The 27,963-nt window shown below is 39.0% G+C and overlaps 1 protein-coding gene across 2 annotated transcripts in view; it reads left to right on the top strand.

Annotated features, from left to right (window-relative positions):
- The first annotated feature begins 1,208 nt into the window (after positions 1 to 1,208).
- Positions 1,209 to 27,963, top strand: part of EFHC1 (EF-hand domain containing 1) — a 59,237-nt gene continuing 32,482 nt past the window's right edge. Inside the window, exons 1-5 of one of the 2 annotated variants that reach the window (XM_007193871.3) lie at positions 1,209 to 1,436; positions 9,490 to 9,711; positions 17,653 to 17,940; positions 22,378 to 22,527; positions 23,684 to 23,876. In XM_007193871.3, the coding sequence (XP_007193933.2) occupies positions 1,374 to 1,436; positions 9,490 to 9,711; positions 17,653 to 17,940; positions 22,378 to 22,527; positions 23,684 to 23,876 (916 nt within the window). In that variant the 5' untranslated portion in view covers positions 1,209 to 1,373. The remainder of the gene's footprint in view (positions 1,437 to 9,489; positions 9,712 to 17,652; positions 17,941 to 22,377; positions 22,528 to 23,683; positions 23,877 to 27,963) is intronic. The other variant, XM_007193872.3, reaches the window with a different exon arrangement.

The raw sequence follows: 27,963 nt of genomic DNA on the forward strand, positions 1-27,963 counted from the left end.
AAAAGGAAAGAAACTCTTTGGGCAGGGTGTGGAGACAGCCACCAATAACTGCTTCAGGTGCCACTCGTGGATTGATGTCCTGGGCCCCATGAGGTTTACACCTATTAGTGAAACCCAGCAGGGTGATTTGCTTGGACAAGCAGCAGTAAAACTAAAGTTGCTGTCTGTATTGGCAGTAAACTACCCCATGACATGGATGCCTTCTGATTGAGGTCTGTTACTCTATCATGTTCCTAAACTGGCTCATTATCAGAAACAGCTGTTACAAAAATCAGATGCCTGAAACCCATTTCAAACCCAATGAATCCAATGTCTGGGCAGCTGGGTTTTGTTTGTTTTTTTTCTTTTTAAGCTCCTCAGTGCTGCTGGATAGCTTGTTTTTTCTTTCCTGAAAATGTTTCAGGAATAGGATTACATTTCTTTTAAGGGATAGTAATTTAAACAAGTTTTGTAAAAAGAGTACCTATGATTTTGATAATATGTCACCACACTTATTTGTTTTTTTCTTATAACTTAGTTTTCTCTTTGAAGGAGATGCGTTTCCCCTCTTGGTTCTGATCTTTTCATTGCAGCTGCAAGTACGTATATACTAGACATGGAGAATTGACACGAGCGCCCTGTAGCTCTTCAGTCAACAAATATTGAGTGTCCTGCGGTGAATGTGTAAGACCCAAAGGCCCGGCCAACAACTGGGAGGGTGCAGAACTGCAGAGATTGACAGTAGAATAAAGAAAGGTAAAGTGGAAAAAAACCAGAATGCTGTAGTGGGAGGATTAGGGTCCAGACGGTTGCATTTGTTCATTGAACATCCTTGAGCAACAGAGTTATAACCACGAATAATCCGCAGCCCCTGGCCCCAGGGAAGCACGGGTCCGAGAGAGGTAACACTTTCAACCGGAACCAACCATTGACACTTCAGCGCGAACTGGGACAAGAGCCCTTTTCCCACAGGTGGGAGAAGAGAGAGCGGGCGGAGCGCGGTGAGGACTGCAGTGGAACGAAGGAAGGACCGCCCCTTCCCCTGTAACTGATCTAAGGGCCCGCCCCGACCCTGGACCTCACGGCGAAAACCATCGCGTCATCACAACAGCCTCCTCCCGCCCCTCCCACCCGCTCTCACGTCGCCGCGGCCCAAGAGGGGAGGGGCGGGGCCAGCTCGCTGCGGCCACACTCCCGCGAGAGCGCCTAGTCCCGCGGGCGGCGCACGCGCAGACCCGGCACGCCTGCGCCTCAGGCCCGGCCCCTCTTCCGTGAGCGCTCGGGATGTTTGGCGTTACCAAGGAGCTGCTGGGGCCCTTGAGAACGCCGCTGGTCCCCGCGGCAACCCGGGAGGACCAAACCCGACCGAGGTGGCCGCGGCGAGAGCGGCTGCGATGATGTCCAACCCAGTGCATGGCCTGCCCTTTCTCCCGGGCACGTCCTTTAAGGACTCCACGGTGAGCACTTCTCTGCCCAACCCCCTGTCCCCACCCTCGGGCGGCCTCGGAGGGCTCGCAGCTGCTCGAAAGATTGCGTCTCCTTTGTCGTCCGCGCGAGTTTGTCCTCTTTCCCTTCAAACCCGTCCCTTTGCCCCAACCCTGTTCTCTTTTCTCCCTCACCCAGCCTCACCCTCCCTGTGCCATTTTGCCCTCCGCCCATCCCACTCTAGTTTTTCCACTCCACCCTGGCATTGTGTTGGCCTCCCAGCGTTCTTACTTGCTGCTCTCCTCCTCTAGATCACTGATTTACCCACCTTGCTCCCGAGCTCTCCCTCGGTCCTCTCCCTAGCTCATTCTCCCACCCCGTACCCCTCTCTGACCAGCTCCATCCTTAAACCCTCCCCCCTAGTCTGGGCCCTTTCCCGGACTCAGCCTCTCTACACCTTCATCCTTATTTCCACAGCCCCATCCCACCCACTCTCCCCAGGCCTGTCTTTCCCGCCCGCGTTCTTCCTCTTCTGAATCGTAGACCCAGTAATCGCTCCCACTCCCAGCTGCATTTCCTGTGTTATTTACCGCTTCCACCCATTGGCTTCTTTCTGCCAGGTCCTTTACTGCAGTCTTCTCCCTTCTCATTTATGCGTCTACCGCACCTCATCCCTTTTCTACAGTCTAGTCCCACCTTCACCCTGTTCTTGTTTAACCTTCTTTCCCAGTTATTCTTTCTCCAAAAGACTTTCAACACTTGGCCGTCTTCCTCCCAAACCATCCTCAGGTGCTTTGTAGGAGATAATTCCACATAAATTCCCTCCACTACAGTTGATTCGTTGCTGTTTTTTCTTCTCCTAGCCCTTTTCTTTTCGCTTTAACATTTTTATAAAAGATTCCTGTTTAGATTTTGTTTCATTCTTCCCCTACTTTGTGTTTTTAGTTGCATCCTCTAGACAAAATTGAAGAGAAAAAAAAAATAGGCTTGTGGTTTTTTTTCTTTGACATAATTTAGCCCTTGACAAAATTATTATTTAATTCTGAAATTTCAGGGTTACTGAAATATATGTTGGAATATCAACATTAAGATTCAGTAGGCTGATAGGCTGATTATCAGAGATGAAACAATAATAATTTATATGTATATAGTTTAATAATTTAAACTAAGTTCCTCTCCCTGATCATAAAGGTCAGATAAAATACATAGTCAATTTATTTTCTTTGGGAGAATGAATTGAAATTGAATGTTTGGTGAGGGAATTTGGATTCTGAATCTCTTCTTCATAGTTATTCCTGCATTAAGACACAGCATTGTAGATTTTTTGCTTCAGTGGGCTTTTCAGTTTTATGAAACTTAAAAATGTTGTAGGCACGTTCTTGCCCTGTGCAGGAACAGCTTACCATTTGCTGTTGGTGAGTGTGGGTTACCCATGGGGCAGGGTTGATTTGATTTGGGACTACAGAGGTGTGGGTTGGAGGTGCCAGGCTCTGAGAACATATATTGCCGTACTACAAGTAAGATGAACTGTGCGTTGGACATATTTCAGATTTTAAATACATTGGCGAAGTGTCAGCCAATTTGCCTTATTTTGATATGTGAAAAGCATGGTCACTGTCTTCAGCCCTGAAAGACTAGGTATGTGTAACTCTCAAGACCTTCAGAAGATGAACCACAGGGACTAAGGTGGGGAGCCCAAGGTGGCCTTGCCTGGGGTGCCCTTGAAGTCCACTGATAAAGGTTGTATAGCTGAGTGATGGTAGAGATGTCTGTCTCAAACGGGAAAAGCGAATGAAGCAGCTGATGTTGCTTCTGTCTTTAGAGGTGGGAGAAGAGGAGCTTGAAGTTACACAGGTTACCCAGTGATGAAGTCAACTCCGCCCATTTTGTTCTGTGTCATTTGTGTTATGTCCTGTCAACTGATAGGTGACCCTGAATGTACAGCCCATAAAGTTCACAGTCCATAACTCTTAGCAAAAGAAGTTTACTGTATTGCACCTTTTATGTTAGTACAGATCCTAAGAGATGGTAGGTTGGGCTGCAAAGAAATTAGGTAGGTAAGTCAGTAATTTTTTTCATAAAAAACATTTTATGATTTATGTGTGTGTATATATGTATGTGTATAAATATGATTTTGAAAGCAACATTGCAAAGAACAGAAAAAGGAAAAAAATTTCCATCAAATTAACATAATCTCTAATTTTCCTTTCCACTTTTTTCCAACTTTATTGAGATAATTGACATATAAATTTAAAGTGTATAAACTGTTGATTTGATATGCTTGTATTTTGCAAAATGATCACCACCATAGCATTAGCTAACACCTCCATCCAGTCATATAATTACCATTTCTTTTTTGTGATGGGAACATTTAAGATCTACTCTCTTAACAACTTTCAAGTATATAATACACCATTGTTAGCTATAATCATCATGCTGTACATTAGATCCTCAGAATGATTTCATTTTATAACAATAAACTGGAAGTTTGTATCCTTTGACCACTCTCTCCCCATTTCTTCTACCTCCACCCCCTGGTAACCACCACTCTACTCTCTGTTTCTATGAGTTTGGATTTTTTAGATTCCACATATAAATGATATCATGCATACAGTATTTGTCTTTCTCTTGCTGATGTTTTTCACTTGACATAATGTCCTCAAGTTTCATCCAAGTTGTCAGAAATGGTAGGATTTCCTTCTTTCTCATGGCTGCATACTATTTCATTGTATATACATGTATAAATATGTATATACACATTCATACACACATATATGTCATATCTTTATCCATTGGTTGAAACAGATTGTTTCCATATCTTGGCTATTATGAATAATGCTGTATTGAACAAGGGGGTGCAGGTATCTCTTCAAGATCCTGTTTTCATTACCTTTGGATATATACCCAGAAATGAGATTGCTGGATTGTATGGTAGTTCTGTTTTTAATTTTTTGAGGAACCTCCACACTGTTTTCCATAATGGCTGTACCAATTTACATTCCCACAAGGGTTCCCTTTTTTTCTCCATATCCTTTTCAACAGTTGTTAGCTCTTGTCTTTTTGATGATAACCATCCTAGCAGGTGTGAGATGTTATCTAATTGTGGTTTTAATTTGCATTTCCTTGATGATTAGTGATGTCAAGCACCTTTTCACATACCTCTTGGCCATTTGTATGTCTTCTTTTGGAAAAATATCTATTCAGTTCCTCTACCCATTTTTTTTTCCGCTGCCTATTTTTTAACCAGACTTTGTTTGTTTATTTGGATTGTTTTTGTTTTGCTATTGGGTTGTATGAGTTCTTTATATATTGGATATTAACCCTGTATTGGATATATGATTTGCACATTTTCCTCCCATTCTGTAGGTTGCCTTTTCATTTTGTTGATGGTTTCTTTTGCTGTGCAGAAGCTTTTTAGTTTAATGTAGTCCCACTTATTTATTTATTTTTGCTTTTGTTTCTTATGCTTTTGTTGTCAGATCCAAAAAATCATTGCCTAGAACAATGTCAAGGAGCTTTCCCATGTTTTCTTCTAGGAGTTTTACAGTTTCAGGTCTTATGTTTAAGTCTGATCCATTTTGAGTTAATTTTTGTGAGTGGTGTAAGATAGGGATCCAATTTCATTCTTCTGCATGTGGTTATCCAGTTTTCCCAACACCATTTATTGAAGAGACTATCCTTTTGTCATTGTGTATTCTTGGCTTTCTTGTCAAAGATTAGTTGACTGTATATGTGAGGGTTCATTTCTGGACTTTCCATTCTGTTCCATTGGTCTATGTGTCTATTTTTCTGCCAATACATACTGTTTTGATTACTGCAGCTTTGTAGTATAGTTTGAAATCAGGATGCCCCCAACTTTGTTGTTCTTTCTCAGGATTGCTTGGCTATTAAGAGTCTTTTGTGGCTCCATAAAAATTTTAGGATTTTTTTTTTCTATTTTTGTGAAAAATGCCATTGGAATTTTGATACTGATTGCATTGACTCTTAGATGGCTTTGGGTAGTATGGACATTTTAGTAATATTAATTCTTCCAAAACATGAATGTGGGTTTCTTTTCATTTATTTGTGTTATCTTCAGTTTTTTTCATCAAAATCTTGTAGTTTTCAGCGTACAGGCCTTTCACCTGCTTGGTTAAATTTATCCCTAAGTATTTTATTGTTTCTGATGCTATCATAAATGAGATTGTTTTCTTAATATCTCTTTCAGGTAGTTCACTGTTGGTGTGTAGAAACACAACTGATTTTTGTATGTTGATTTCTGTATCCTGGAATTTTACTGAATTTGTTGACTTGTTCTAATGGTTTTTTGATGGAGTCGTTAAGGTTTATAAGTATAAGATCATATCATCTGCAAACAAAGACAGTTTTACTTCTTCCTTTCCTATTTGGATGCCATTTATTTCTTTTTCTTGCCTGATTGCTCTGGCCAGGACTTCCAGTACTATGTTGAATGTAGTGGTGAGAGTAGGCATTCTTGTCTTGTTCCTGATCTTAGAGGAAAAGCTTTCAACCTTTCACCTTTGAGTATGATGTTAGTTGTAGGTTTGTCATCTATGGACTTTATTGTGTTGAGGTATATTCCTTCTATACCCAATTTTTTGAGCATTTTTGTCATGAAAGGATATTGTATTTTGCCAAATGCATTTTCTGCATCTGTTGAGATGATCATGTGATTTTTATCTTTCATTCTGTTGATATGATGTATCACATTTATTTGCACATGTTAAACCATCCTTGCATCTCAGAAATCAGTCCCACTTGACCATGGTGTATGACTCTTTTAATGTGCTGTTGAATTTGGTTTGCTGCTATTTTGTTGAGGATTTTTATATCTGTGTTCATCAGAGATATTGGTCTGTAATTTTCTTGTAGTTTCCTTATCTGACTTTGGTATCAGGGTAATGCTAGTCTTATAAAATGAGTTTGGGGGTGTTCCCTCCTCTTCAGTTTTTTGGAAACATTTGAGAAGGACTGGCATTAATTCTGCTTTAAATGTTTGGTAGAATTCACCAGTGAAACCATCTGGTCCCAAGCTTTTCTCTATTAGGAGGTTTTTGATTACTGATTCAGTTTCCTTACTTGTTATTGGTCTGTTCAGATTTTCTATTTCTTCATGATTCAATTTTGGTAGGTTGTACATTTCAGGGAATTTATTGATTTCTTCTAGGTTATCCAGTTTGTTGGCATGTAATTATTCATAGTAGACTCTCATGCTCCTTTGTATTTCTATACTATCAGTTATAATGTCTCCCTTTTCATTTCTGATGTTATTTGAGTCCTCTCTCTTTTTTCTTTTTTTTTTCTCTCTCTTTTTTCTTAATCAGTTAGCTAAAGGTTTGTCAATTTTGTTTGTCTTTTCAAAAAAACAGTTCTTTCTTTGATCATTTCTATCATTTTTCTAGTGTCTATTTCATTTATTTCTGCTCTGATCTTTATTAATTCCTTTCTTCTGCTGACTTTGGGCTTAGTTCTTCTTTTTCTGGTTTCTTGAGGTATAAAGTGAAGTGGTTTATTTGAGATCTTATTTCTCAATGCAGGCATATATCATTATAAACTTAAACCTGCTTTTGCAGCATCCTGTAGATTTTCATTTTTGTGCTTCCATTTTCATCTGTTCAAGATTTTTTAAATTTCCCTTTGATTTCTTTGACTCATTGGTTGTTCAGGAGTGTGTTTTTTAATTTTCACATATTTGTGAATTTTCCAGCTTTCCTCCACTTATTGATTTCTAGTTTCATGCCATTGTGATTGGAAAAGACACTCGGTATGATTTCAATCTTCTTAAATTGCTGAGACTTATTTTGTGGCCTATCATATGATCTATACTGGAGAATGTTTTGCACATGCTTGAGAATAGAGTGCTGCTGTTGAATGGATTGTTCTGTATGTGTCTGTTAGGTCTATTTGATCTAAAGTATGGTTCAAGTGCAGTGTTTTCCTTGTTGATTTTTTTTTATCTGGCTGATCTGTCCATTGTTGAGAGTGGGGTATTGAAGTCCGTTGCTATAATTGTTTTGTTGTCTATTTCGCCCTTCAGATCAACAGTATTTGATCACATAAAAATCTACCCTTTTACTCCCTGCCCCTTATTTTTTTGATGTCACGATTTACATCTTTTTGTATTGTGTATCCATTAACAAATTGTTGAAGCTAGGGTTAAGTAGTCTTTATACTAGAGTTAAGTAGATAACACATCACCATGTTACAGTATTAGGGTGTCTCCGTTTACCTTTACCAGTGTGTTGTATAGTTTCATGTTACTAATAAACACCTTTTTGTTTCAGCTCAAAGAACTCTTTTCAGCATTTCATGTAAGGCAAACTTAGTGGTGACGAAGTCCTGTAGCTTATACTTATTAGGAAAAGTCTCTATCTTGCCTTCATTTCTGAAGGACAACTTTTCTGGGTAAAGTACTCTTGGTTGGCAGTTTTTTTCTTCATCACTTTCTAGAGGCCTAAGCTGGCTGCCCGTGTGGTCCCTGGGCTCTGCTGGGGACAGGGGAGAGGAGGGAGCCAGGAGGGACTCAGGTGGTGGCCTGGGCAACCCTGAATGCCTGTGGGACAAAAGCTGGTGAAGTCTGCAGGGGCTACATGGCAGCTGCAGCTATGCTGGCTGTTGGCTGTGGATCAAAATCTGCTGTTTGTCTGCCAAGCAGGTCTCTGTGACCCACAGTGGCTCCCACTGAGTGGGTGCTGCCAGTAGCCCCTGCTTTTCCTCCTTGTTCCTAACTGGCTCTGTACACTTCTGCTTCACTAGTCTGGGTGGGGTGAAACTGAGGTGGGACCTTCGTGCAGTGTCTCCAAATGACTGGAGAGCTGACTGCCCACCCTGCTTTTCCTTTCCTGGTTGAGGGAAAGTTGCCTCCTGGGGCTGAACAGTGCTGGCTTGGGGGATGGGATGATGCAGACAGAATGGGTTGTCTTCCTTCTCTTCCTATGTGAATATCCTCAGTTTTTTGTTTTACTGTGTTGCTGAAACCTCCTAAATGGACTCTGGACCTCTTCCAGAGGTGTTGTTCATGGACAGCTGTCCAACCGTTGATCTTTGTGGAGGGATGGGGAGGCTGGGTATCCTATGCCACTGTTTTGGTCTCCTCTGCCTTCAAAAATATTTCCTTTCCACTTTTTCTGTTATCTTTTGTTTTTTCCAATTACCAATGAAAATGTGTTGATTGTAAAAAAAAAAAAAAAAGCAACATAATTCAGAAATGTATAGTACAGACAGAGAACATTCTCCAAGTCCAGTCTTTTTTGTGCACTTGTTTGCATGCTTGTAATTAATATGCATATAATTTTGTAAGCTGCTTTTTTGGACTTATTAAATCATAAATATTTTTCCCAGATTACCACATGGTCTTTAAAACCAATATTTTAATGGCTGCATAATAGCCCATTAGGTGAGCCTTCCATCAGTTACTCATGCTTGTCTTTTAGATTATTTCCCATGCCATGTCTTACTATTGTAATTATAACTATTATAATTTACTATTGTAATTATAACTATTGAACATTATAATGGTCAGCCTTAGGCATATTGTTCTTTCCTGTAATTTTGGATTATATCCTTAAAGGATTGGGGGTGGAATTATTGGGTTCAAGTCTGTTCAATTTAAGTCTGTAATATCCATTTGCTTTCCAAAAAGTTATATGAATATATTAGCATCACTGTAGCAAGAGGGCATTTGTTTCATTTCAGGTAAAAATTCATTTCACAGAACTAGATCTTCTCAGTTCCATGGTTTACGACCACCAGATAAAATGAAAAACATGGGAAGACTAGTACAAAATTAGGAGTATACATGAGATAATATTTTAGTTTTTTGTGGAAAGTGAGCTGGTAATTAAATTGGACGTTCAGCAGCAGGGCTTTAAGTTTTATTTTAAGCTCAGGCTGCTGCATCCCTCCTCCTTTCTGGCCGAGTGTTTTAGCTTAAAATACAAGAACCTTCTAAAGTAGGTAAACTTTTTTATGTAAGGTTTGTGGATGTTTATAAACAAAGGTTGAAGTTATGATATTTTTGAAAGTTAGCTTTTTTACCTAACAAATATTTATAATATAAAGACACATTTCTTTTTTTTTCTTCAGAAAACAGCATTTCATAGAAGCCAGACGCTTGGCTATAGGAATGGCTATGCAGTTGTTCGACGTCCAACAGTTGGGATCGGCGGGGACCGGCTCCAGGTCAGCCAGCTGTCTCAGGCTGAGCTGGACGAGCTGGCCAGCAAGGCACCAGTCCTCGCGTACGGCCAGCCCAAGCAGGCCCCGCGTGCAGAATTCATTCCTGCCTATGTGGCTTTCGACAAAAAGGTATCATCTGGGATGGAAGGGTACCCCTTGAATTCAAATTTCTGAGAGCCAACTGTTTGCAGAAAAGTCAACAGTAAACCACAGCCTTTCCAGATACTCTGAGGAGAAAATTGTTCAAATGCCTCAACCCTTAGTCATAGACAGCTGAACTCAGGATTGAAAGACCCTTTCTTTACTCAGGAAGCCGATTACAGAAAATAATTCCCTGTAGACGTCACTGAAATATTTTCTAAATACAGTTTAAAAAAGTTGGATGAGTTCTGAACTCTTGAGTTCATATTGCTATGTTTACCTGTTCTGTGTTTTCTACTTTTTAAATGTCCTGTATTCTGTAGTAATGACAAATCCTTAATCTCTGTGTAGTGCAGAGTGTCATCATGACAGTGACTTCATCTGTTGTCAGTTTTCTCCAGGCTGTCTCCGTAAGTTTTGTTTTTCAGGGAACATTTCAGATTTGGCATAATATAACCAAAGGGTAGTATAACATTTTTGTTTGTGTCTTATTTACCCTTATGCTTTTGTAATGTGAGTTGCTTTATTTCCGTCTGTTAACATTTCCACATCATCCTTGATTTTCCTTGTCACTGAGCTTCCTCTTTTCACTAAGGTGAGCTTGTCCTAACCCTAGCCATGCAGCAGAATTACTGATGGGACTTTTAAGAAACTTGGATGTTGCCCCAGCCCTCACTGATTCTAATTTCTAGATGACTTTTATGTATAACTGGCTGTGAGAACTACTGACTAGTTTTTATAAGTTAGCTTTCTTCATTTACTCCTAGCCTATCTTATTTCTCTCTTTTTTGGTCATACTTTTCATTTTATTATTTTTGTTAAATGTCTATACCATTTTCATCCAGCTGGCCAATCTTTATTAATAGAGTACCTGTTGAAGCTAGAGGCTGGAAGTTACAAAATAATCTAGTGGTGGAAATATGCCATTTACATTAATAATCACTTAATTTAAATTTTTTTTAATGTATCAGCCGTAATCTATATCATCTCCCCTTCCCCATCTCAACTAACTCATTTGATACAAACACGTTGACATGTCCACTTATAGGCTGAACCTAAACATCCATATCAATGATATGATTGGGTATTTCTTTACCTTTTTCTTGTTTCTCTTGTGTATTTACAGCTGTGACAGGCACTGCAAAACCAGTAGAAAAGGGAAAGGGGTGAAAATACAAGAGGAGTGGGATAGGCATTTAACAGTTTATCAAGATATAAATGGTTAGGTTCAATTTTTACTGAAAACAATCGCAAATAACTATTGTAAACTAGAAAGTGATGAAGTATTAATGAGGGACTTCCCTGATGGTCCAGTGGTTAAGACTTCACCTTCCAATGCAGGGGGTGCAGGTTCGACCCCTGGTCGGGGAGCTAAGATCCCATATGCCTCGTGACCAAAAAACCAAAACATAAAACAGAAGCAATATTGTAACAAATTCAGTAAAGACTTAAGAAAAAGAGTATTAATGAAATTCAAAGAGGGAGAATTGTGCCAGAATAGGAAATAAGCTTCGTATTTTTTGTTTTTCTATGTAATTTTGTGCTAATTGTCATTACTTAATTTATACTTTTAAAATATTATTTGTAATTCATTTCTTTAAAGATAGTGCTCATGAAAAGAATATTTACATTTTTGTTTTCCTATTCGTTTTACTTGGATCATCACCATTTCTCTATAAATGATTCTTACCATAGATAATGAGGTAGAGTAGTTAAATGCATGGTTTTGAAACTAAGATTTTTTTTGCGATAAGAAAACTATGGGTTTTCTGAATTAAATCAGAGTTTAAATTTTTTGGTAATACCCAGAAGTCCACTAAATAGCCAACATATTTGTCCATGTTTTGGACATTCTTTGTACCGTTCCTCATCCTTAGAATGTAACTATTTCTTATGTAGATTATAAAGATCAGGATATCTCCAAGGAGTGCGTGCATCTTTTCTCTTTGCTCCCGTACTGTTCTCGTCATCATCACCCACTGTATCCATTTCCCAGGCTAACTTCCCACTCTGTGTTCCTGGTCTTCTTCTCCTTTCATCTTCTTCATCTTTAACGTCCATCCTACTGCCATTTCAAACACTCAGGCGACTATTTCTCTACCTAGGGTCATACCATCCTGTCTTAAGAAACCTTCTTTCTACTTGTAACCCTTTAAGCAACATTTTTCCTCACTTGATTGTCACTTCACTTAGTAGCTGACTTCTTCACCCTCAAGCCCCAAACTACTTTTTCTTAGTAGCCAGTGTTGTTTTTCTTGTCAGATCTGGAGAGGTGTTCTTTGCCAGCATTCTCTTTGACCTGTTTACAACATCTGCCATTGCTGGCCCCCCTTCCTCTTTGAAACTCTACTTTTCTTTTGCTACCAGGACTCTTCACTCTCCCGGTTTTCTTCTCTTTCTCTCTCTCTCTCTCTGTCTCTCTCTCTGAATGCTCCCGCTCTGGACTTCCTTCCTCCTCTCACTTTTTAACGGTAAGTGTTTTCAAGGTTATGTTCTCATTCCTTATTCTCTATTGTTGAGAGATTGCACCCACTTTTCTGTTTTCAGCTGTCATCTCAAGGTAGACAACTATCAATGTTTATTTCCAATTCTGACCGTATTGAAACTCCAGACCAGCCGTGGGATCTCTTCACCTGTTGAGCTGTTGGCCCCTCAGGGTCTGTGTGTCTCTAGCTCAGCTCATCACCTTTTCCCGCAGGTGTGCTCTTTCTGTGCTCCCCGAGGTAATCCAAGCTTGAAGAGCTTGAAACCTGAGCTGCGTTTGGCTCTTTCTGGCTTCACTCCCCACATTCAGTGATTTGCTGAATCAAGTATCTCTCACTTCCCTTTCCTCTCCCGCTATCTTAGTTCAGACAAGCAGCGTGTTAACAGCTAACATGTCGTTGTCTGTTGTATTAGTCTCTTTCTTGTTTTTTATGCTCATGACAGGTCTACTGCTTGGTTTATTCCCCAAAGCACAGCTCTGATGATATCACTTCTCAGGGAAAACATTACCACTACCCAGCTGCTCTAGCCCCCAGTTGAAAGTCATCCTTTTTTAAAAATTTTTTTAATTTAATTTTTTTAATTGAAGTATAGTTGATTTACAATGTTGTGTTTCAGGTGTACAGCAGAGTGGTTCAGTTATACATATATATATATATCTATTCTTTTTCAGATTCATTTCCCTTATTATTGTAAGGTTATTATACAAAATATTGAGTATAGTTCCCTGAGTTATACAGTGGGTCCTTGTTGGTTATTTATTTCATGTATAGCAGTGTATATCTGTTAATCCCAAACTCCTAATTTATCCACCCCCTCCTGAAAGTCATCCTTGACTCTTCGTTTCCCTCAAAACCCACATCCAATCTTATCATCAAGCTCTGTCATTTCTGTCTCTAACATATATAACTAATCCATTTACATATTTCCAACTCCACTATTACCATTAATTCATTTTCCACAGAACAGCCAGGCCTATCTTTTAAAAATAAATATCAGAACATGTCACGTACTGACCTAAATACTTCTCCGTGGCTTTCTCATCATATATACAACTGTACAGGTTCCTTGCAGTCACCACGAGACCTGGCCCTCCCTGCTGTTTCTGCAGCCTTTTCCTGGGCCTCTCTTTTCCTCACCCACTGTGTTTCAGTCCCACTAGATTTATTTTCCTTATTTTCTTGAGATTGTAATACACCACCCCAGGACCTTTGCATGTGCTGTTCCCCCTACCTGGAATAGCTTTCCCTCTGCTCTTAAGCAGCTCACTCCATCTCATCCTTCAGTGTGACTTACTGTGAAGCTTTTTCTGGACACTATGCTAAGGTGGTCCCTCCGTATTTTTCTCTATCATTTTTTTCTTTGTTTCCTTCACAGTAGTGTATTACAGTTTGTATTGCTGATTTGTTTAGTGTTTATCTGTCCTACTTGAGTGTATACTTCATTAGCGCAAGGACTCATCTGGTCTATTCTGTGATTGGTACTCAATAAATATTAGTTGAAAAAAATTAGATGAATCATTATTTAACAAATAAAATTAACATATTTGTGTCACTGCTGAAAATTGGCAAGCTGAGCATGCAACGCACAGATATAATAGAGTAAAATAAAAAATAATAAAAAAAAGTGTAGCTAGGCTTTTTATAATTGTATGTGATATGAAAATATTCAGCATCTTCCCCATCAATTTGACATCATTGTGAATAGTTCCAAGTTTTTTGGGGCATTCTGAGCACTTCCTGGGAGTTAAGAGACTTGGATTCTAATTCTGGGTGTTGTGTTGGCACCTTGAGGAGTCTCAATATTTAGTGTCCTCATCTATATAATTAGTTAGAATACATGTAGGAATCTATCCAGCTGTAAAATTCCATGAAAAATAAAATTTTAAACACAGTATCTAAATATTCCTTTTTCCTTCCTTTTTACATAATATATTTCCTTCTTATTCTACCTGGGAAAGCTAATATTATCCTAACTACTTGCTAAACAGTTTTCCTAGATTAACTCTTTTCCAGTCATTTCTTTCTGGGTGGAGCACAGAACTCTTAATTCTGTTCTTAATAAGCAGCTAAGTGCCTTTTTGATTAACAGTCAAATAAATAAGTACATTCAGGGTTAGAGTATTTTTTCCTGAGTCTTCACATGTTGGTCTGGCTCTCTATAATATGACTTACATGGTGAAAACATGTAGTTTTAGCCATATGTATAGATCATATGCCAGAGGAAACCCAAGTACTTTATTGCACAAACTGATTCATATTAAAAAATCAGAGATAAATGTACAGACAGAAAAAAACTTCTAGGGTTTTTTTTTTATGGGTAAAATTTTTTATCACTTACAGTTTATGTCAGACAACAAACTCCCAAATAACCGAGAACTTAAGAATTTAGTGCCCTAGTTAACTGAATAGTCAGTTTCTTCAATAAATACCAAATATACCATATATACATAATCAGTTACTTCTTTTCCCTGCACAATCTGAATGTACTGAAATGAATATAAAGCGAACACTTAACTGTGCATTATTTAATTTTGCATTATTTAATTTTTCTTTGCTTCAAAAGGAATGTTTTGGATTTTACAAAATGGTCATGTGGTCACAATTCACTACTGTAAATGTACAAAGATAGGAGATTAGGATTCATTTGTACTGATCACATGGCATAATTCTATAAGGTTTGTTTTTAAATAACTCATTATCATTAACATTTTAAAAAACAGAATGCAAAAAATTCTGATTATTTGAGCCTTTAAAATGTGTGTGTATCTTTTCCCTGCCTCCCATTCTGAGGCCGGGTTCCTGTTGCCGAAGGTATTTTCATCCCCTCCATCTTAGAAAACAGATGGCATAGGGAACTGGGGGTGCCCCAGGCTTCAATCTTTGGTCTTCTTCTTTGTCTATGCTCACTTCTTTGGTTCAGACTCATGCCTTGAAATGTCCTTTACACAAGCGGTCCCCAACCTTTTTGGCACCTCAGACTGGTTTCGTGGAAGACAGTTTTTCCACGGAACCGGGGAGAGGGACGGGGAAAGGTTTTGGGATGATTCAAGCGCATTACATTTATTGTGCACTTTATTTCTATTATTATTACATTGTAATATATAATGAAATAATTCTGCTGACAGGAGGCAGAGCTCAGGTGGTTATGCAATCGATGGGGAGCAGCTGTAAATACGGATGAAGTTTCGCTTGCCCGCCAGCCTCTCATGTCCTGCTGTGCGGCCCGGGGGTTGGGGACCCCTACTTTACACAGTGAATTGTGTCCTGAATTCTAGATGTAACTGCCTATCTGACATCTCCTCTTGAATGTTCAATGGATATCTGAAACTAAACGTGTTCAAAACCGAACCCCTAATTTTGTTCCCACCACCCCCCAAACCTGCTCCACTGCATTCTGCTCCGTATCAGGTTGATAGCAGTTCCATTTTCTCGGTTGCTCAGGTCAGAATGTTGAGTCATCCTGATTCTCCTCTAATACTGACTTCTTTCCCAAAACCCAGCCCTGCATCTCAGGTTGCCTCCTGCCACAGTAACTGTGCGTGCTGAATTCAGGAAGTCTAAAATCCAGCTCACCGTCTGTGCTACAGAGTTGTCTTCTCAGGTAAATCTGTGTAAGCCTGTGGCTCAGGTACAGACCATTTCGCACGTGAATTACTGATCATGTCCTCTTTGAATTCTTTGCAACTGTTGTAAAATGTTACTTTAAAAGGATCTTTGTCTTTTGCTTTTACCATATGATTTTTCTCCTTTAAACATTCCATTACATTCATCCATCTCATCTTTTTATTATGAGTTTTAAGGTCTTGACTCCATTATATTCATATTTCTCCTATGCAACTACCCGTTCTCTTTAGCTTTTTATCTTGTTTTTCCACAGCAGACATTATACATTATCTCATCTTCCCATCCATTGAACCATAATTGTCTTCACTAAAGAGTCTCCTTTGTTTGTTCCTCTTACTCTAGTAGAGGTTTGGGTTAACACTCTTGCCTCCCTGAAGCATCTTTCTAATACGTTCTTGCCCTGAAAAGAAGTATTAAAAATAGAATTATAGAAATTTTTAAATCCCAACGCATGTCAACATAAGCTTTTTTTTTTTTTTTTTTGGCCACGCCGTGCCACTTGTGGGATCTTAGTGCCCAGACCAGGGCTCAAACCGGCGTCCTTGTCAGTGAAAGCGCAGAGTCCTAACCACTGGACCACCAGGGAATTCCCAACATAAGCTTTTTATATTATTTTAAAATGTTTTTTCAGATGTACAGTAGATGTGTCATTTTGACTTTACACTGTTGCTGATGCTCCCAGAGGACCTAGGATTTGCTTCGTCTAGGATAGATGTTTCTGAGCGCAATGAGGGTATTGACACGCCACCCAAGAGTCTATGGTGGATTGTTGATTTGAGAGTCATTCATATAAAGTCTCTAAGAATGAATATGTCATTAATGTGCATTTACAAGGGACTGCACTCCTAAAGAAATGGACTGGAGACTTCATTTTCATTTTGAAACCAAAAGTCATAGTCTCTTATTCTTTCCAGAAATTCTAAGAGGGATTTTTGACATTGAAGTAAAGCTAGTAGAGTTAAGTAAGGTCTTTAAGCCATCTTGTCAAGGAACGTGTTAATAAACAGTCTACATGTAGTTTGAGTATTTAGAGCAGAGGTCAGCAAGCTTTTTCTGTGAATAGCCAAATAATAAATATTTTGGGCTTTGCAGCTGTCTTTGCTTGAGCTGCCGTAATAAAATACAGACAGACAGGTGACTTAAACAATAGAAATTAATTTTCTCACAGTTCTGGAGGCTTCAAGTCCAAGATCAGGACTCCTGCTGATTTGGTTTCTGGTGAAGGCTCTCTTCCTGGCTTCCAGAGAGATGCCTTCTTGCTGTGTCCTCACGTGGTCATTCCTCAGTGCCTGTGGGCTAAGAGAGGGGAGAGCTCTCTTCCTCTTCTTACAAAGCCACTGGTTCTGTTGGATTAGGGCCCCACCCTTAGGGCTCATTTAATCCGAATTACCTCCTAAAGACCCTATTTCCAAATACAGTCACGTTGGGGGTTAGGGTTCCAACATATGAGTATTGTGGGGGTGGAAGACAGTTCAGTCCATAGCAGCAGCCCAGCTACTCAGCTCTGCCCTCGTAATGGGAAAGCAACCATTAGCAATTACGTGTTAACTATTTCGTATAGTTTCCATGTGTTTTGAAATTTTATTCTTCTTTTGATTTTTCAGCCATTTAAATATGAAAACATTCTTAGCTTGCAGGTTATACAAAAACAGGTGGCAGGAGTAGGTTTGTCCCATGATCGTAGTTTGGCAACCCTTGACTTAGAAGATGGGAGTGATGAGTATTCGAATCTCCCTGAGTGGTTCTCGACACAGGAAGGTACTTGGTATTTTTGGATGAGACACTAATACACCATTTTTCCCTCCCTTTTGTATTACAGGTGCTGAAATTTGATGCCTATTTCCAAGAAGATGTTCCTCTGTCAACTGAGGAACGTTACAGGATCCGCCGAGTGAACATTTACTACTATCTGGAAGATGACAGCATGTCTGTCATAGAGCCCGTTGTGGAAAACTCCGGGATCCCTCAAGGCAAGTTAATCAAACGACAGCGCCTAGCCAAGAATGACCGGGGAGACCATTACCATTGGAAAGACCTAAACCGAGGAATAAACATCACAATTTATGGCAGAACTTTCCACATTGTTGACTGTGACAAGTTCACACAGGTATAGTATATGTTTTTGGAAGCTGTGGTGCTGAGGCATTATTCTAATCTACGCAAGGATACATGTCACTTGTTAGGGTAAGAGGAGGGCACTGATCATCTGTCCTGAGTGGATTATCGTGTAGGTTAATTTGGCATTTGTTTGTGTCCTATGTGCCATCACTATGTAGTGACATCATTTTTTTCAAAATGATATTGCTACATATCCATTCAAATAAAGTTAAACTCCCTTCACAGCTGAATCATTTGATAAGAAATCAGTTCACATGCCAGTTCAGATAGAGAATAGGGGAACTAGTTCCCTTGATGGGGTAGAAATATGGAAGAGGCATTGAGCAATTTAGCTGAAGTTTGGGTTTACAAAAATAGCACTACCACTATTAGCAGATATGAGCCTAAAATTTTTTGTACAATTTGTATTTTTTCCATAACTCATACTTGCTTTGTTCTAGGGAAACTTGCTACCTAAAGAATTCCTGGAATAAAAGCATTTTTAAAGGAAAACACTTTTTTATAGTGAGAAAAATCCTCCATTTCTCTATGTCGTAAATATGGATTTTTTGATAGCTTATACTTAATTGTAGAGAGAGAAAGAAGCGAGAGAGAGAGAGCACTTTCTTTAGCACAAAGTGTAGGTATTAGGAAATCAATTCCAAATTTGTTTCACTTAAAACAAATTTTAGTAGCAAAGGTATAGTTCCTGAATTTTTTATGCCTTTAATCCCATGCGACCTAATGCCAAATGTGATTAATTTTTACCATGCACTGAGCTCCTGTGAGTTCACTCATTTATTTTTTTCATTTAGTAATTTATTTAGCAAATGCTTACTGAGTGCCTGCTGTGTGCCAGGCACTGTTCTAGGTGCCAGGTATAAGTATTTGCCCTTATGGAGGTTATTACATTCTGGTTGGAGGAGACAAATAACAAGCAAGCAAATGTATAATATGTCAGATGCTGCTAAGAGCTATGGAAGAAACTAAAGAGAGTAAAGGAGATGGGAGTTGGAGGGGGCACGATATGTAAAGGCTGGTCAGGGAAGGCCTCACTGATGAGATGGTGCAGGGACAGGACCTCAGGGCCGTGAGGGGAGGAGCCGTGGCATCCGTGTCGCCCCAGAGCTGCCGAGAAAACCGTATAGAAGGTGGAGGTGCCAGACCATCTTTGAGATATTGTCCCCTTCAAATGTGTTTTGATCTCTCATTTTTTAGGTTTTTGAAGTTCTTTTTATCATAGGCAGTTCCAGAATTGTGCCGACAGTGAAAAATTATGAAATGTATAAATTTAAGGTATTACAATTGTTTTTACAATTGTGTCTTTACAGTTTGAACATTTGCAAGTTGATCACTGAGCCATTGATCTAAGCCAGTTACAGTCAGTTCTCATTATTAATGGTAGTTATGTTCACTGCAGTCACCACAAACACTGAATTAGCAAATACTGAACCATTGCTCCTAAGAGAAATACAGAGTTAAGTTCCTACAAGCCTCTGGTCAAAACGTTACCTTGTTCTGTGTGTTCTTTCTGTTTACAGATGCCATATTTAAAATATATTGTTGATTCATTAACACTGAGGTCATGGCCAATAGCACTGTAAGTCATGCCTGAATGAAGCTTAGCTGACACTTGTATTTTTTCCTTAAGATACATCACAACTGCCTTTTTTTCTGTGGTAAAATGTACATAACCTGAAATTTAGCATTTTAACCATGTTTAGATGTACAGTTTAGTGGCACTGAGTATATATCACAGTCTTCTTGTACTGAGAACAGAAAACAGCACTGCTCTTTGGGGGCTATTTCGGACAGCAAAATCACCAACAGAAAGCACATAAGTGAGAATAAGTGGCTCCAAATAGACCATGAAAAGGACACTTTTCCACCAGGAAAGCTGAAAACAAGAAGGCAGAACTTCATGTTGTTCAGCCTCAGCTGGCAACTCAGAATTTTCACTGCTCCGTGCACAGCTGTAAAGGACCACAAAAGCGCCAGGAGGGTTGATTACAAATAAGTTTTAGCAAGTGGAAAAATTTGTAAATACAGAAATTTGTGAATAATGGGGATCAGCTGTATTTTAATTACTAACGATAGACAAGAGCTGAGTATTTCAGGCACTGATGATTAGATTGAATTATGTTTTCAATAATTGATCTGTTAGGTTACAAGTTGGCTTCTATAACAGTTTGAGATTTGTTCACATCTTATCTAATTTGATGGTTTTCACTACAGCTGGACCTGTGAGTGGATAAGGAAGAGACTGGCTTTATAGTGTGATTTGGACAAGGAACCACCTCCATTCACACATATCATCATCACCATCCCTTCTCACCCCCTCCTCATGGCTCCACATAAAGGGTCCTAGAGACAGAATGAACTGAACACGTTAAAAAATAAAGCTCCAGAACTCAGAGAGCTAGAATTTATTATCTCCACTAAAGTATTACCGCTGGTGTCACAGATGTGAATCCTACTCCACAGATAAAGGTGCACAAGAAATGTTATTTTGTTTTTTAAAAGTAACTTAAGACCTAATTGAGCTCCACTCCAACTGGCCTGGTGTTTCTGTTCGCCCTCAGCTTTGCCAAAGATTCTAAGCCCTAAGAATAGCAAGTAAGCAGCAGCACTCCCAGACACAAAGGGGTCATCTGTGCAGGGTTCCTAGGTTGTCCAGTGACCAAGGGCACCTCCCTGAAGCTTGGTGCTGAGTAAGAGACTGGGCTGTGAACACCTGTGCTGACTGGCTGCACCTGTGCTCCGAGCGTCCCTGCAGAGACCTGGGGAGTCTTGCTCTTCTAAGGCCCACCAACCTGTGTCTGTTTTCCAGTCTGGGGGAATCTCCCCCTTTCTGTCTTCTTGCCCTCAAAGACATTCCCTTCTCACCCCTCCTCCTGGGACACCTTAGAATAATCACTTCAAAGAGTTAAGGCTTTTTCTAAGAGACAGGAAGAACAGTCAACTTCAGGAAGCTTCTACATTCCTGCCGAAATCCCTAAAGTAAGGTTGACAAAGGGCCTGGTTATCAGTTGTAAGCAACAAAAAGGAGTAAAACACCCCTTAAATTTCTCAATCAATAATCCTGCTACACTAGTAGACCATCTCAAGGGAGGGGAGAACTTTATTGTCATCTGCAGTTCAGTAGTTTTAATAGATGTTGAGATCATAATATTTTAATATTGAAAGGATATTGGAGGGACGTCCCTGGTGGCACAGTGGTTAGGAATCTGCCTGCCAACGCAGGGGACACGGGTTCGAGCCCTGGTCCGGGAAGATCCCACATGCCACAGAGCATCTAAGCCTGTGTGCCCAGGCTACTGAGCCTGCGCTTTAGAACCCGTGAGCCGCAACTACTGAAGCCCGCGCACCTAGAGCCCGTGCTCCACAGCAAGAGAAGCCACTGCAGTGAGAAGCCCGCGCACCACAATGAAGAGTAACCCCCACTCGTCACAACTAGAGAAAGCCCGCATGCAGCAATGAAGACCCAACACAGCCAAAAAAATAATAATAAATAATTTTTTAAAAAGAAAGGATATTGGAGACTGCCTAATAAAACTTTAAATACTAAGATTATAAGCTAGTTAGCAGAGCTGATACTAGAACCCATGTATTTTGGCCCTGAGTTCTGTATATTTTCTATTGAATTGTCCAAAAGCAAACCACACAATTCCCAAAAGAAACCCAGATTTCAGATGAATTTCCAGTTCCAGAATGTAAACAGATCCCAGGAAATTGTTCTTTTCTGATCAACAAAAAAGATAGTTTATTGTGCTTTTAAGAATTGTCAAGTTGTATTAAAATATATAGTGACTTAAAATATTTTATTTACTCATAATTAGCAAAATAAAATTCAATGATCACATCAAGTTCAGATGCTTTCACTTTTTTTTAGTGAGATTTGAGCACTTGATTCATCTTTCCTATTTAGCTGAAATATTTTTTGGTCTAAAATAACCAGTGGGTATGCTTTCTTTTCTTTTTTTTGTGGGAAGTACTTAATCATATATTTGTTTTAAATGAGATGGGAAGCTGGGGATTTGATTTCAGCTTAACTTTGCCATTGTGCAGCTTGCCCCCATACCTGATATGAATTACATATTGTTCCGACTATGGTTAGGTTCACGATGTATGTATCTAAGCAGTCCTAGTACTTCCTCTGTTCCTGGGCACCTACTTAAATCTAATTGATCTGAATTCATATTTGAAGCCAGTTACCTTACCATCATGTCTTCCATTTATACTTAAGGTAATTATCAATTATTATCTGCATTATAGAACTGGGTCAATCAAAGGCTTAGTACTGCTAAGACATGCTCAAGCTGCAAACTAATGGTTAAGGTGGGCAGTAGCTTAGAAATTCTTATTATACTTATTTTTACAGCCTCACTTAATATTTACTTTGAGAAGCTTCAAGAAAGATAATCATTATTAATTTTGAATTATGTAGGTATTTTTGGAAAGTCAAGGAATTGAACTAAATCCACCAGAGAAGATGGCTCTCGATCCTTACACTGAACTCCGGAAACAGCCTCTTCGTAAGTATGTGACTCCAACAGACTTCGATCAACTCAAGCAGTTTCTCACCTTTGACAAACAAGTAAGTGACCTGGTAGGTTTACTTGTTTCCAAATGCAGCACTGCTTATTAGCAAGTTATTTTGGTAGATGTGTATTTTGAAACATTACATCTGTAATTTAACTGGTCAGATACAGTGCTATCTTTCTGGGGTTAGAGGTACAGGAATGCCTGTTTCATATCAGAGATTCAAAGATGATTGTGGAGTTAAGTCTTGTGAGCTCCACCAAACTTTTAAATCTTAAAGCAATTCCTGAGCAACATCTGCTCCCTGCTTTATACTTCTAACCACCTGCTTCTTTTCTCAAATATGAATTAATGTCAAAGAATCCTTTGGGAAACCTTAAATGAATTATTGGGATATTTCAAAGCTATTGCATATATGTAGGTTTCTAGTGTTAAACTAGTAATTTCACAGCATTCCCATTGCAGATGATTCCTTGTTCAATTTTATATTGATGTGTGAGTACATAATGTTCTGGGTATTTTCCAGCTCTGTTCCAACCTTCCTATCTTCCCCTTGTGGGCTGGTGTATTTGAGTCTTCTCCTTTACTGTACTAAAGGGAAAGAGAAAACAGAGAGATCACCCTCAGTGTTTCTTTGCTGCTTTTTTCTCTCAGACATGTAATTCCTTTTAGTTCAGAAAATTTTACCTAGCACTGGCAAGGTCTTTTAAGAACATTCTTTATATCAGTCATATGTCTGTCATTATTTTGTGTTTAAAGATTGTGTTGTTGATACTGTTACTAGAAAGAACAGTTGAAAGAACTAAAAAAAAAAATGATTAATAAATGAAAATTCTTTCCATACTAATTATATACAAACCATTCACATGTACCTTTATTAATACGCATAAAGCACTGAACAAAGGGCCCACTGCTCTTTTAATTCAGCTTCTCTTTCACTGACTAATATTTTGGATCAAAATGAATCATTCTTTCTCAGCACAAGCTTATAAGACTATTATTTAATACTTTCCAGCTGTTGACATCTGGTATATGATTTCAGATGTTTTTATATCTTTGGTGAATACTTTGTTTTTAACCATCTGAGATTATGTCATAGTCTTTCTGGTTAATCTTTTCATCATTGTCTGATACAGAAATGCCAAAGCGGCTAAGTTAAACTCTCCACCTGTAGAATTTTTACTTAAGTCACTGCTTTGGGTTCCTCAAAGGTTCTTCGATTCTATGCGATCTGGGATGATACAGACAGCATGTTTGGTGAATGTCGGACCTACATCATTCATTACTATCTTACGGATGATACAGTGGAAATTCGAGAGGTCCACGAACGGAATGATGGGCGAGATCCCTTCCCACTCCTCATGAGCCGCCAGCGCATGCCCAAGGTTTTGGTGGAGAATGCAAGTATGTGTGATTCAGTTTATCCTCTGTTAATTGGGACCTTACCTGGATCTCAAAGGAGTTAATCAGTGTGGTCATTCCCTTTACACTTGGGAGGTGCTTGCTGTGTTCTCGTAGGTACTCAAAAAGCGGCTTTCCCATAACTTCCCTCCTTTACTGGCCCCTCGATCCAAGCTTGTATCTCAAATGGTCTGGCAGAGATGACTGATACCAAGATCAAGGGAACAAAACCAAAACAGCAGTGGAAGATTTGTTTAAAGTGTGGAAGAGCAAGGCTTCTGAGCTGAAGCAATTTCATGTCAGATTTTTAATGCATTTCTAAAACAAGCTTGTTTTCATTCAGAGATACAGCGTACCATTTCCTTATGTGCTTTTCAGACTTTGCTTCTCACCTCAGCCACTTCCTAATCAGGAAGTTTCTATAAGTGGGATAACTTCAGATGGGAAAAGACATGTCTGTGGTTCATAAAGGTGGATCCCCATTGTATCAACCCCTTGGTCTTTCTTTGCTGGTATTAAATAACCTTATCAATTGGAGTGTGAGAATGCAAACAAAATGCAGCTGAGACAGGCTGTCTGTCACTACTTCTCTGGAATAAGTAGATTTGCTTTAGTTATTGACTTAATAGTTTAAGAATTTTCTCTTACAAAAGTGTTATCTTGGTCACATGTAATGACCAATGTTTGGATGGCTGACAGAACTCTGTAATAAATACTTTGTTTTTTTTTTAACTCTATTTTTTGGAACTAAGAGATAAGAAATTCCAGGTATTGAGCAAGAGATTTGGCTTAGAGGTTACAAACAAATTGGCAGTCTGAAAGCTAAATCCAACCTACCCACATGTATTGCTTGGTCTGCAGAGTGTTTTTTAAAAATGCAGAGTTATTTGGGGACAAGGAGGTGGAGATTTCCATCCCTGGGAGAGTAGATAATCAGAATGTGGTGAAGGTGTATCTTGATAAATATGTAATAGTTAGAAGCAAAATGTACAAGAAAGCAAATGGATGCATCTTAAATGCATAGTGCTGTGTAGAAAAAAAGTAAAAGGAGATGTATAACGCAATACCATTTACATGAAGTAAAATGCACACAAAACAGTGTAGATATGCATATAATCAGAAAGCTGCTCATTAGCATGGTTGCATGTGAGGCAGGGAGAATGAGATTGGGGAAAAGGATAAAAGGGAGTAAAAATTGTCATCATTTTTAAATTAAGAGACTTAACATTAAACACCTCTTTTTTTGAGAAATGAGAATAATTGCTAACACAGTTTACATTCTCAAATAGCGATAACTGGATCCATGCCCTAGTTCAACCTAGTCCGACTGCTGCCTGCCGTGTTTCTTCTACTTAGCTCCCATAGAACCCTCTTAGAGTTCTGTGACACTGGGACTAATATACTAATTTTGGCCTTCCAGAATGCTTAAATGAGCCTGCAATGCCTGCCATCTGGAGCTGACAAACGTCAGAGTTATGATTAAGAAGAAGAATGGGGATGTACTCAGGGTGGCATGAAAAAAGTGTCACTAAATCTCTTGAACTCTCAGGTTCCATGTTTGTGTCTGCCTTATCAGTGTGCCTTACCATTATGGCCTATGTTTAGACTTTTCAATATGTAATCATCCTCATCTATAACTTCCCAAATTTTAACAATTTTCAGCAGGGGTAGATGGAAAGGCAGCCTGGTGACCTATGTAGGGTCCTTTGAAAAGGTAGGACACATATCTTTTTGTGAGTTATTGTTAGTCTTGCAGACAGAAAAGGCTAAGCTTCCATCAGCTAAATAATTCCTTTAACTGGAACCACGGTGTTAAAGTGTCTGACTGACTCCCAGAGGCATTAATCCAATGGATAATTTTTATTGAATTCAGTTAAACAAGAGTTAAATATCTGCTATGGGAACTACGTCATGTGCTAAGTGCTGTGCTATGGAGGATAAGATGAAAATGTAACTCCCAGACCTAGAATCCCTGCCCTTCAGTCACTTCTAGCGGCTGGGGAGACAAGTCATATAAATACTCAAAGCGCTTAAACAGTAACACAGGTGCTCCAGATTATCTGATTGCTAACCAGTTATGTCATGTAGACAAAGCTCAGAAGAAGAGGTGTGAGCTAGAAAGACTAAAGGCTTTGCGGGAGAGCTGGGAGTGGACATAAACAATGGACCCTTACTAGGAAAAATCTAATGTATAGAAAGAAAATGATTCCAGAAGTAAGATCTGAGATATAAGAAGTGATAAATAAAGAAAATGGTAAAATGTAGGTAAATCTAAATAAACATTGACTATACAAACTAAAGGAACAATGTTAAATTTGAGGGGCTTAAAAAATATCAAGGTAAAATTAAAATATATTACAGTAATGATATTGGAGCAGTGATAGGATTTAAAAACAACAAATTTTGAAAAATGTTTGGGTATTTTTATGGATTATTTATTTTTATTGAAATAGAATTAACTTACAATACTATATTAGTTTCAGGTATACAACAGTGATCTGATACTTTTATACATTACAAAATGATCACCAGGATAATTCTAGTTATCATCTGTCACCAAAGTTATTGGTGTAACTGTAATAAGTTAATTGGTGTAATTGGTGTAATACTGTAATAACACAAAGTTATTACAGTATTATTATTATTATCGTTATTTTCAGTGCTCCCCTGACAACTCTAATGCATAGCCAGGCTTTTTTCTTTTTTTTTTTCTTTTTAATATTTATTTATTTATTTGGTTGCAGCCGGGTCTTAGTTGCGGCACGTGTGCTCCTTAGTGGTGGCTGGCGGGCTTCTTATTTGTGGCTCACAGGCTCCTTAGTTGCTGCTCGCAGGCTCCTTAGTTGCCGCTCACTGGCTGCTTAGTTGCGGCACGTGGGCTCTTTAGTTGCGGCTTGCCAGCTCCTTGGTTGTGGCGTGCATGTGGGATCTAGTTCCCTGACCAGGGATCAAACCCGGGCCCCCTGCATTGAGAGCATGGCATCTTAACCACTGCGCCACCAGGGAAGTCCCTACAGTACTATTGACTATATTCCCTATGCTGTACATTACACCCCCATGACTTATTTATTTTACAACTAAAGTTTGTACCTCTTAGTTTCCCTCATCAATTACACTCATCATCTTACCCCACTCCCCTCTGAGAACCACCAGTTAGTTCTCTGTATCTATGAGTCTGTTTCTGTTTCGTTATGTTTATTCTTTTGTTTTACTTTTTTAGATTCCACATACAAGTGAAATGCAGTATTTGTCTTTCTCTGTCTGACTTATTTCACTTAGCATAATACCCTTTAGGTCCATGTTGTCAAAAATGGCAAGATTTCATTCTTTTTTATCGTTGAGTAATATTGTGTGTGTGTGTGTGTGTGTCTATATAGCACTTTCTCATTATCCATTCATCTATCCATGGACATTTAGATTGCTTCCATATCTTGGCTATTGTAAATAATGCTGTAGTGAACAGAGGGGTGCATAAGTCTTTTTGAATTAGTGTGGTTTTTTTTTTCCCCAGAAAAATACCCAGAAGTGGAATTGGTGGATTGCATGACAGTTCTGTTTTTAATTTTTTGAGGAATCTCCATACTTTTTTCCATAGTAGCTGCGCTAATTTACATTCCCACCAACAGTGCACAAGGGTTCCCTTTCCTCCACATCCTTGCCAACATTTGTTATTTGTTGTTATCTTGATAATAGCCATTCTGAGAGGTGTGATGTGATATCTCATTGTGGGTTTGATTTGTGTTTCTCTGGTGATTAGTGATGTTGAGCATCTTTTCATATGCCTGTTGGCCATCTGTATGTCTTCTTTGGAAAAATGCCTATTCAAGCCCTCAGCCCATTTTTTTAATCAGGTGGGTTTTTTGGTTGATGTCGAGTTGTATGAGTTCTTTCTATATTTTGGATATTAAACCCCTTATCAGATGTATTATTTGCAAATAGCTTCTCCCATTCAGTAGGCTGCCTTTTTGTTTGGTTCCTAGTTTCCTTCACTGTGCAAAAGCTTTTTAGTTTTTTGTAGTCCCATTGGTTTATTTTTGCTTTTGTTTCCCTTGCCTGAGGAGACATATCCCCAAAAAAATGTTGCTAAGAC

This window comes from Balaenoptera acutorostrata, chromosome 10 (assembly GCF_949987535.1).
Source record: "Balaenoptera acutorostrata chromosome 10, mBalAcu1.1, whole genome shotgun sequence".
NCBI lineage: Eukaryota > Metazoa > Chordata > Mammalia > Artiodactyla > Balaenopteridae > Balaenoptera > Balaenoptera acutorostrata.